Raw genomic sequence first — 12125 nt, 5'->3', positions numbered from 1 at the left:
AAACCGGAACTTCTGATCTGAACAAAATGCCATATAAGCCCTCCTATTAAAATTTCATATGCTTCTTTATTATTCAAATAAAACTTTTAACAAGTCCCCAAGCTTTCATTTGATACTGAAACTACCCATTATTTCCACTATTGACAAATATACAGCAATGCCTTTGAACTATTTTGTTTAAAATATGTTCTTCTTTCTTGTTTGTTCTTTCCGACCTTGCCTGAACTAATAGTTTTATACTTTAAAATATCCATTTGACTTATGCAGCAATGGTACATTTTTGTTTAGATATTTCAGTTTGTTACGTATATTAAAAATCAATTACGCACCATAATTGTAATTGAACGCATGGATGTTATAAAAGTATTATTTGTTCAATCAATGTAAATCAGAACAACCTTTTGCACGGATGAGTTCACGGAGTTAGCCAATCACATATCACATTGTTAAAGAGCAATATTCCTATTTAATATTTTTTCAGTTAAGTGAAAACTTATGTAATTTTATGTATAAGACCTACGAAAAGTACTTTATTAAAGAAATCCTTTGTGAAATATAGTTATAAGTTAAAGGCACGCTTTAGATGTTAAATGCATACGAATCCTGGAGTAAAGCAATTCAATAATTCACATGTCTATTTTAAGAGATGTACGCATGCACCAATATTGCCAATTATAACTTGTAATTTAAAGGCATTGACACAAATCAACAGAAAGAGTTACAATGTGAGAAGTTTGTTAAGTGATTTTGTTCATATATATGTTAACATTATACAGTGGACTTATATTAGAAATGAAAGCGTTCATATTAGCTTTCGTTTGTTTATGTTTATCTACAGCTGCAGGTAAAATATTCAATTTACTCAATTAATTTTATTTATGATGTAAAAAAATACAATCAAATTGCAGATCACTGCTGAGTAAGAATCTTTGGTTTTTTTTTAATTTTTCTGTTAACAATATTTTGTATATAGGATCAACCATAGTTGAACTGATAACTGTTTAAAAACTAGTTTGAGGTGATTATAGGGTTATCATAGTAATAATGCGTCTTCCGAAGCAAAATTTATTATAGACTATTCGGAATATGTTTGATGGCTCTGCTTCCTCGAAACGAATGACATCTAAACTCAAACAAACGAAAATCAAACGATTAGTTCTCTATCAATACAAAAAGTACTTTTTGTCTGATTAAAAATATAACTTCAACACATTAAATTTTGAAGTTGTTTGAATTAACACGTATAGAATATAATATTGAAAATTTACATTGTTCAGTTAAGTAGTAACTATTTGGTCATGGTGTTAACACCTTTGTCATGGATGGGATTAAAATTTAAACTCATGTGTTTCCCTAAAGTATTTATAAATTACCTGGATATGTCGGTTCAAGACCAAAAACTCATAGCTCAAGGTATTAATTACTTAGAAGAGAATATTTGACCAATCAGCCTGCTGACTCAATATAAAATCGGTGAACAATGTTTTTACGGAAATCTTACTGAAAATTGGAATACAGTGATATCATAGCTGTTAAAACAATATGAGTGGATATGCTAACCTCGTTTGTTCTGCAATTGAATGGAACTCTTTTTGGCCTTAAATGATTTCAGTATGTTGGTAAAAGTATTATGTGAAGTGTGTTTGTTAGGAACATCTTTTTTTCATTGACGTTCATTTACCGTCATATCCACAATTGGTATGTCTTTGGTCGCCATTTTCAAATGCAGGAATTAACAAATGTTCGCATAATTCAATAAATCGAAAAATTAACCTGAATTTGGTAAGAATTTTAAATTTCAGCTGTTACATTTACAAAACAAAAGAAAAGATACGAAGAATAAGATAAGATTTGTTTTTTTATTAGGCATAAGTTGAAATATACAACACAAGCTCTAAAAAAACTTTTGAACAAATACAAAAGCACATTATACAAAGATTAATCAAGCAACACATATTGTTTACCTATATAAAAGTGTATATAATTTTAGATTAATTATAACTTGTGTTTGGTAAATATCGAATTTAGTCCGAACTAAAAAATTCTAGCTTTTTTTTACCTATTAATGAAATCCTTATATTTGACAGCAGTTTTCCACACTTTAAAACAAACTGGCATTCTGTAAGGTCAATATATAACCGATATTGCTGTATAGTTTTATGAAAATGAAAGTAAATTTGAAAAATAAATGTATACATTTTAAAGATGACTATCGATTTTAGTCCGAACTAAAATTTCTAGCATTTTTTACCTATCAATTAAATCCTTGAATTTCATATCAAAAATCAAAACCACCAAACAACCTGGCATTCTGTAAAATCAATGTTTGATTAAAATATCTGTCGAGTTTCATGAAAATCAAAGTTGATATGAAAAAGATATAGAAATAATTAAAGATGACTATCTGAATTTAATCAAAACTAAAAATATTAGCTTTTTTACCTATTAATTAAATCATTTATTGGATAGCAATGAGCAAAACTACCAAATGACCTGCAATATTGTAAGATCAATGTATAATTGCGTTAAATGAACCAATACAGACCATTTGATACTACATCACAAGGCAAAGACTAAGCCTAGACAGATCGAGAAGGTTTAGACTGGTCACGACAGATCAAGACTGTTTGTGACTGAGTCCAGCCTGGTCGAGACAGGTCGATTCTGAATCGTGATTTGTCAAGCTTTTGTTGAGACCATGTCAGACAATACCACGATTATCAAATACTGAGACAGACTTATTAAGTGATGTGGAGAACGAAGTCGAGTACAGTTGTTTACAGTAAATGACTGTCTAGAATGTGTCTAGTCTGATCAGGTAAAAGATGTGCTCGAAATTAGTTTTCGAGCACAAAACATTGTCTTTTTAGACTCTAATGAGTTTGAAGAAATTTTTTGAAAATATCACGGTTAAATCAGCATTTTTGTTGTTCGTCTTATTTTTATAATTTTTAGAATTCATATTTGCACTTTAACATATTATGAAGTACAAAATTTGAATTAGCAGACATATAAGTTATTGTAGGTAGATAATAGGATAGTTGTACGTCAGATAATGTTAGATCATGTTTAATGGATATTTTAGGCCTTATTACGTCTCCTTTCAGATTGAATTTATAAAAGGAATCTAAATCATTTGTAATGGTCATTCAACAATGGATTAAAGTAGCAATGCAATAGTTTGTGAGAAGAAACAAGATGCATTGATGAAAAATGAAACTTGTTTCTACTCTAGTTAAAATTTGTACTTCAAATTCGTTGATCAGGTTTTTTATATGTAAGAAAATTTAAAAAAAAATAAACCTGAGTAATCTAAAACAAATTATTACGATCGTTCCAACATCAGATACTTATTATCTTTAATGATAGATGCGTTATTGTTTTTCATAAATTGACTAAATATTATCAAACCTTAACCTTATCCCGCATTTCAATTCTGCTCGTTCCATAAAAAGTACTATCATATACAATTTGTAATATTCAAAACTTAATTTCTAAGGTATCTATAATGATATTCTTTTGTCTTCATTTATAATCATCGGAAATAAACAACAGCACTTGTGATTGTTTTCGTTTGCTTTCGTCTGATCGAAAACAGGATTGTTCACTTTGTTAGCGCAGTTCCTTTTACATAATTAATCTACAATGCAAAATTCATGCATATACATGTACAACATTTTACAGCGAATAGAAAGTCACATTTTTATTAATGGAATAATTGCTCTTTCAACAAAAAAATTTCCGACTTAATGTTCATGGTCGACGTTTTATAATCGTTATTCTTGTAGTTCTAACATGTCATCGGAAGTGCTTTCCTTTCACTTTCGGAGTCTTATTTTATCACTTCTCAAGAGTTAGTAATTCAAATCGATAAAATTAAAGCACCATTAACATAGACAATGTTTTGTGCAACGATAGGCCACTGACATCTGTCAGAACACAGCGGACACTTTTGTTGCTGCTGAAATTGGTATTGTGTCTGTAGAAGAAAATGACTAAAGACATGTTTAGACCTTATTACACTCAAACTAACAAATCAAATTCCGTGGGCCAAAAAATAAGAATGTGCACCAGAATAATGTAAAATTCGATCATGCTTATTTGAGAATCCCTGCATACTTTCAAAAGCAGTATTTTAACAGGATTTTGGTACAATATTTATTAATGCCATAAATCTTTGAAAAATAAGCATTCTTTAATATGCATAGTTCTGTTTTTATAGGCTGATTCGTTGTAAAAAATCTTTTTTTCTGCAAACAACAGTGTATATTTAAAAACAACGTGCCATAGTTTATGACGTTGACATTTCAGGAGTGGCAAGAATATAAAAAATAGAGGCAACAGTAGTATACCGCTGTTCAATTTCATAAACAATGAAGATTTGCCTCTTTGCTTATTGTTTTACCATGACTAACATCGTTTAACCTTCTCTACTGTTGACGGTTCATGTATCCATTTTCAAGTAAAAAAATCCTATCCATAGATAATATGACGACATTTAAAGTAATCGTTTTTGAATCTAGATAGTGTATAACCAATCTAAAGGTCAATTATTAGCAATAGTTTGTAAAAAGAGTTGTCTTACAGCTTTTGGAATAAGTAGAAGGTACACAAATGTAGATCGTGATATTATGTCATTGTGAACCTACTTGCCTCTCTCTGGTGGTTCAAAAGCATATAAACTATACTATATAAATAACACATAGCTGAGAGGGTGATATAGCAGATTGAAACCCCTAAAAAACAACAAAAGTGAGGCAAGATGTTGTTGTTTTTTTCCAAAATTAAATAATAAAATCTGCGCCAAAACGTAGACATTAAGCATTGTATTTAATAACTTGATGTAAATTCAATGCATTTTCGTTTAAACTATCGATTTTTTATTATTTAGTTTGGGACACAAACGTTTATTTAAAAGTAGATGGTGGTGCTAATTGTACGTAAAATGTTTTGATTTCACAAAATAAAAAATCACCAACTGTATAGGATAGTTGTATGTTAGATAATGTTAGATAATGTTTTATGGATATTTTAGGCCTTATTAGGTATCCTTTAAGATCGAATTTATAAAAGGGATCTAAATCATTTGTAATGGTCAATGACTTTTTGTTAAACTTACATACATTTATCTTTATTGTTATATTGAAAAAGTTTTAAACATATGTCTAAATTATCTAATGATATTCCTATTGACGGTTGAACTGTGAAGGATAATGCCACTTGACTTTCTTATAACGACGTATAAAAGATATATGAATAAATGTATTAAAGTTAAAATGTGAAATTACAATAAATTGTTTTCATGTAGAGGACCCACAGTTCCTAGACTATGCTTATTTTTGCTGAAGGAGTAGGTCCAGTAAGACCCCTTTTTGGCCCCAAAATAAAGCAGTTTTACAAAATTGTTAAAATATAAATTTTTAGTTATTTATTACATAGTAGAATGGTTCTGCTACATAAATATGTGCTGTTTTTGACAATACAATGCACAATTATTGGGTACTAGCACCATAAAGTCATGCTAAATTACTGAAATCTTCACAATTCGAGTATTTTAGTTAAATTTAAGACGGTTTCCGTGTAAAACGAAAGTGGTCGCTTTCGGGTTCATCCAAAATATTGAAATGGAAGTTGTACTTGATGATAATACATAACATATATAAAGATTGAGGATGAACACGGATGCGGCCACTTTCATTTTTGACGAAAACCATCTGAAAATGTCAATTTTCGGCATATTTTGTAGATTTTTCATATGATGACAAAATCAGTTAAAATCGTTCACATAAACTAATTGATTCAAATGAAAGAGACACTTAATTGTTTAAAAAGTGGTCAAAATCTTTCGTCAGATGAACCTGAAATTTGAGGCCAAAATCGGTCCTTACCGGACCTATTCCTTTAGTTTTTCTTATAAACATACAGATAGGTAAATTGTTCTTTAGCTCAATACATATGTTTGATTGACTTATACATCAGCAAGTTCATTGTTCGGGTTTGCTGATTTATAAACTGAAGATTTGGTGAAAATGTTTAAATTGCTGTCACCAATTACATGAAAATTAAAACAATGATTCTGATAACTAGGTTTTACATTTTATAACAATTGTATAATTAAATCTTTTCAATGTTTTCTTTTCACAAACACCTGTTAAAAAGATGACCACAAAAATAAACTATATATGGTAAAGGATTACTCGAGTTGTCAATATGTTAAAAATTGAGCATTCGAAAACCATCTAACATATTCAATATACGAATCAGTTAGTCGGGTTAAGGAACTATAATTCTTATATCATTTGCATATCTATAAATACTTGAATTGGATTGGTCAAGTAGAATTTTTCTCTTGGTTTACACTTCGATAAATCATATTTCCGAAACTACTTTTGTAATCTTTTCATGCGCGATACACATTCTTGCAGGGATACTGGGATTTTCAGCAAGTTAAGATTATAAAACAATTGCATAACAGTTGTTTCTATTCTAATGCATATATAACAAAACAAAGTAATAAAATAAATGCACTAAAGCTTCGAAAATGTATAAAAATAGAATTTAAATAAAATTCCGGGAAATTTCACGAATGATTTGGCGAACTTACGTCATAGAAACACGACGTCATACGATTGAAAACTTTCAGACGGAAGAGTATTTCGTTACTTGTACGCGTCAAATTCGGATAATATCAAATTAAAACGAAGTTTTTGAGGTAGGTGCTAGTTCATTTCAGATTATGTTGCATTTATCGAACATTTAAGTTTTTTAGAAAGTCAAGATGGCGGCTTACTCCTTCGTTACGACATGCCATTGTGCTTCTGAAGGTATATATAGTAGCCATCAGAGTAATAATGTAAATTAATAATCGCGCATGTTTGGCTGAAGAATTATAAGGATTAAACACATTTTTTCTACAGGTTATTGATGTGTAAACCGGGTCTTTAACTCCCAAACTTGACATAAAAGTCCTTCGGACTTTTATTCAGTTTGTGAGTTTACCGCCCCGGTATACACATCAATAACCTCTAGAAAAAATGTGTTTAATCCTATAGTACCTATATAGAACAATTTCATGTGACACATTTTTTTTTATATTTCTTTAATAATACCTAAATTAATATGTACTCTAGTTAAGTATATTATTTGGATTAAGTATATCTACTTTTTCAGGTGTAAGAGTTCGATATCAAATCAAAACTTTGGATTCCAAGCCTTTAGATTTCTTTCAATTCAACGTCATAACTGATCATGTTACGAACCTTGCAAAGTATGGACGAAAAAAAAGTGAAACATTGGTCTTTGAAATAAAAATATGTGTACAAGCTAAGCTATTCCTAGCTAATTCGGAAATCATGGCTGATTCAACTTTAAGATACGAAATTCTGATTGGGGGATGGGGAAATAAAATAACTGCACTCCGACGATCGGATGGTAATGATACAAATAATGTTAGCGAGAAGTTCAATATCGATGGACTTTTAGACTGCAACCAATATCGACTATTGTGGGCAAGCTGGGAAGACGAAACCCTTACGTTAGGTACAGGGGGAATACTTGGTCAAAATGTACAATGTAGTTGGACAGACCCTAACTCCTTTGAAGTTAAATCTGCAGGAATCTACTCGAGAAATTATGATGGGGATTGGAAAATAGAAATTGATGGTAAGTACATCAATTTAATCGACTTAAGTATAAAAAAAAAAGAGCAAACAACAATGCAACACACACAGAAACGAACCATAAAACAACAACTGTCATTTTCCTGACTTGGTACAGGACAATTAAAGAAAGAATGGTGGGTTAAACCAAGTGTTGTGAATAGCCAAACCTCACTCTTTTATGGTAATGTACACTAAATATAACACTAAAATGACAACAGGAATACAGTAAAAAGAATGCAAGAACTTTCAAGACAGAGAAATGCACAAATAAGCACATTTTTTCTTATGCTCGTGAATCTTAAATATTTATATTTTGAAATGTCACACAATCTTGAATACCATGTATACAGTACACACTAGGGCATTTTAGATAGTAATTTTAATTGCATTAAATTGTTTGTTAAGCAATCAGCTTAGTCTATATTTAAACAATTAATGTATTTGATCAGGAATAGATGTGTCACGGTGTTATCGATGTAACACAATTGAAAAGATTCAATAGCACTCAATTCTATTCAAGGAAAATAAGTTGTATTAAAAGACATAAAACGACAGCCGTCCATCTTGTGTCAATGCTAACTACAATTCTACATCACACATAAATTATGCACAATTAACGCAAATCGAATCAAGATCAGGAATATGAGAAAATCTAGTTACAATTTCAAGGCGACATTAAAAATATTTGTATATCTACTGCATATGTTAATGTATATATATAGATTCTTACATTGATACCAGTGGATTATCGGATTTATCCAATCGAGATAGTTAAATTATCAATTTTAAAGTCTGAGCCGCCTCGGCGAGGACTTTAAAATTTATAATTTAACTATCGAGATGGTTAAAACATGTGTATAGTTACTGAGTGCCACGAGTAACTATGTAAAATCTGTTTCTCTAATGATTAAAATGCATTTTCTTTTTTATTAGCCGAAAATCCCCTCCAGTGCCTTTCACATTGCACGAAGTTGTCAATTTCATTAACACCTGTTAGCATATTTTGATTCCTTCCGTTAGATTAAAAGGTCATGACCCTTAAAATCATCCAATGATCTTTTGAGATCACCAGCAACCACACGTTGATTACATTTTTTTATACTATGGGTTCGGAAAGGGATAAATTTCCATAAAATTAGAGAAATACATATATCTAAACGATATGTGGTACTGAGAATATTTTTTATGTAAATAATACTATAAAATAGATACTTGTAAGGTAAGAAAATGAAGTCATATGTTGTCAATTCTATATGCGGAGGAATATTTCGACTTAATTTGTTCCGTGTTCTTTGTCTTTCAACCAAATAGTGTGAGAAATAGAGGGAAAAAAGACTCATCTCTTATTTTATTTTATCTTTGAATTTAAGTACACAAGAAGAAATGAAATCCTTTATCTATTTTGAAATTGAATAGTTGCAGATGAATCAACTGGATTTTTCAGTAACTGCAATAGGAATGACAACAAAGCAAGTTTGATGAATCTTAAGGTAGTCTTCACAGAGAAAGTCCAATGTATCGCTATTTGCGCAAAGATGACAGATTGCGTAGGAATAAATTACAGCTCTCAAATGTCAAGGTAGTATAGAAATAAAACAAATATCAACAATAAATGTATATTTCCAATGGTTTGTCACTATAGTGAGTAGTTTTCCAAGATACCAGGATTATAATTTAGTACGCCAGAAAAAGGTCGACACTTGTAAAATTGAATAAAATATTATTGAAATAGAAAACATTTTTATGCCCCCGCTTTATAAAAGGGGGGTATACTGTTTTACCTCTGTCTGTCCGTCAGTCCGTCAGTCCTTCAGTCCGTCCGTCAGTCCGTCCGTAAGTCAGTCCGTCCCATGAAACTTTCGTCACATTTTTCTAAGGAACTACAATACAAGGATTTCTGAAATTTGGTTACAGGGTTTATATAAGTCAGCTATACCGTGTGATGCGTTTTCAGATTGATCACTTGACAACTTCCTGTTTACCGAACACTTGTATGATTTTACACATGATAGCCAAGTTGAAAATTTTCGTCACATTTTTCTCAGGAACTACAATACAAGGATTTCTGAAATTTTATTTCAGGATTTATCTAAGTCAGTTATACCGTGTGATGCGTTTTCAGATTGAACACTTGACAACTTCCTGTTTACCGAACACTTGTATGATTTTACACATGATAGCCAAGTTGAAAATTTTCGTAACATTTTCCTCAGGAACTACAATACAAGGATTTCTGAAATTTGGTTTCAGGATTTATCTAAGTCAGTTATACCGTGTGATGCGTTTTCAGATTGATCACTTGACAACTTCCTGTTTACCGAACACTTGTATGATTTTACACATGATAGCCAAGTTGAAAATTTTCGTAACATTTTCCTCAGGAACTACAATACAAGGATTTCTGAAATTTGGTTTCAGGATTGATCTAAGTCAGCTATACCGTGTGATGCGTTTTCAGATTGATCACTTGACAACTTCCTGTTTACCGAACACTTGTATGATTTTACACATGATAGCCAAGTTGAAAATTTTCGTCACATTTTTCTCAGGAACTACAATACAAGGATTTCTGAAATTTGGTTTCAGGATTTATATAAGTCAGCTATACCGTGTGATGCGTTTTCAGATTCATCACTCGACAACTTCCTGTTTACTGAACACTTGCATATTTTTTAATCTAATATAAAAAAAAAAAAAGAAGATGAGGTATGATTGCCAATGAGACAACTATCCACAAAAGACCAAAATGACACAAACATTAACAATTATAGGTCACCATACGGCCTTCAACAATGAGCAAAGCCCATACCGCATATAGTCAGTTATAAAAGGCCCCGATAAGACAATGTAAAACAGTTCAAGCGAGAAAACTAACGGCCTTATTTATGTAAAAAAAATATAACGAAAAACAAATATGTAACACATAAACAAACGACAACTACTGAATAACAGGCTCCTGACTTGGGACATGCACATTTATAAATAATGTGGCGGGGTTAAACATGTTAGCTAAGGTTACATTTGATACAATGATCTCTAAAAAAATACGATTAAAAGTTTCATCTAATATAATCATCTTATAATTAGTTATCAAAGGTACCACGATTATAGTTGAGTAACATAAGACTCATCAGTGATTGCATGGATTACTCAAAAACATAAATATATTTTATATTTTATTTGGATTGCAGTATAGCTCTTCGACTTATTGAAATAAATTTACATAAAGCCCGTTGAACGAATTTATCGAATCCTTATTCTTTACCAATGCCGTGATCTACAGTAGAGAATTTGAAGATTTTTGTTTATGTTAGACATTTGGTTGAAATCAAAATATTCCAAGAAGTTTAACTGCTATTATAATATTTATACACGAATATTAGATGATGCTGGGCTTTTAAACAGGGGCGAATAAGATTCAACAATAACTTTAGTCTCAAAAGACCAGTCCCCCACCAAGTTATATGAATGCAAGTAGCAATGTAACACTTTCTACTTCATAACAAAAGGTTCATTCTAATATGTACATAAATGAACATTGACCATACTTATAAGTTCTCAAATTCACCGAAAAAAATAAATAAGAAAAACATTAACCGTAATGATTTAAAAATACCCAGGATCATAGGAATTATCAATGATGAAATATCTGCTATATTTTAAATACACGTAGCTGTGGTTCTCACGCAAGTTCAACGGAAATCTTACAATAGAAACAAGAAATTGCTATGACATCTGAAGGTTAATATAATGTATATTGTGGATTCATTATTCGCTTGACATCAATATTCGTGGGTTTCGTGGGTACACGTGAACCACGAATTTGAATGTTCAACGAAAAACAAATTTCTATTAACGTGTATCCAGCCTTTGGAAGAACCACGAAATCAAATATCCACGAAAATGCAAGGTTTCCCTAATTCAAAAAAATTGGTACCAACGAAAATAAAAGAATCCACAGTATTTTTTAAATTTCATATTGACTTACAAAAGTCTTTTAAATCTATTTTTGTTCTATTTTTAATAATAGTTTTATATGTTTAAGATTTTATGATTTTCTAAACTATATGATGCTATTTCTTTGCAGATGTGAATTGTTGTCGTTTGACCCTGGTCTTGTTTCTGCAATCCCCCAGTCTTTATCAGCTGGATGGACCTACTACACTAAATGTTTCAGGGATAAGGAAGTATGCATTGGATGTTTCTTCTGACACTTGAAACAACAAAGATAGATGGTCAGACACTGAGTATAAGGACTGATGGGAAAACATTTGTTTTAATTTGATAAAATGTAGAATTTCCAGCATAAGGACTTCGTGCTAGAAATATAGTATTATTATGCTAACAGTTAAACAATGTAAACTGACTGTGCTAGGTATTACATAAAGCAAACGCGTGTACGTTCGTACCACCAAATGTTTATTTGTTAGGCATTGCCTTACACAGTTAAGTGAGTGAGTAAGT

At 30.9% G+C, this 12125-nt stretch overlaps 1 protein-coding gene across 1 annotated transcript; it reads left to right on the top strand.

The window, feature by feature from the left end:
• The first annotated feature begins 6778 nt into the window (after nucleotides 1–6778).
• Nucleotides 6779–11872, top strand: LOC134692571 (uncharacterized). The gene is made up of 4 exons (XM_063553029.1): nucleotides 6779–6824; nucleotides 7171–7662; nucleotides 9078–9240; nucleotides 11749–11872. Exons 1-4 carry the CDS (start codon nucleotides 6779–6781, stop codon nucleotides 11870–11872), a joined length of 825 nt encoding a protein of 274 aa, XP_063409099.1.
• Nucleotides 11873–12125: the final 253 nt, after the last annotated feature.

The sequence above is a fragment of the Mytilus trossulus genome, chromosome 12 (genome assembly GCF_036588685.1).
Source record: "Mytilus trossulus isolate FHL-02 chromosome 12, PNRI_Mtr1.1.1.hap1, whole genome shotgun sequence".
NCBI classification, from domain to species: Eukaryota; Metazoa; Mollusca; class Bivalvia; order Mytilida; family Mytilidae; genus Mytilus; species Mytilus trossulus.
Note: the sequence above shows the minus strand (reverse complement) of the source record. Positions and strands in the feature narration are given on the sequence as shown.

Excerpts from the sequence above, each read along its gene's own strand:
- LOC134692571 (XM_063553029.1), top strand. The coding sequence starts at position 6,779 with ATGGCGGCTTACTCCTTCGTTACGACATGCCATTGTGCTTCTGAAG. Across the intron at positions 6,825-7,170 it reads ATGCCATTGTGCTTCTGAAG|GTGTAAGAGTTCGATATCAA; the intron begins GTATATATAGTA and ends CTACTTTTTCAG. Across the intron at positions 7,663-9,077 it reads TTGGAAAATAGAAATTGATG|TTGCAGATGAATCAACTGGA; the intron begins GTAAGTACATCA and ends GAAATTGAATAG.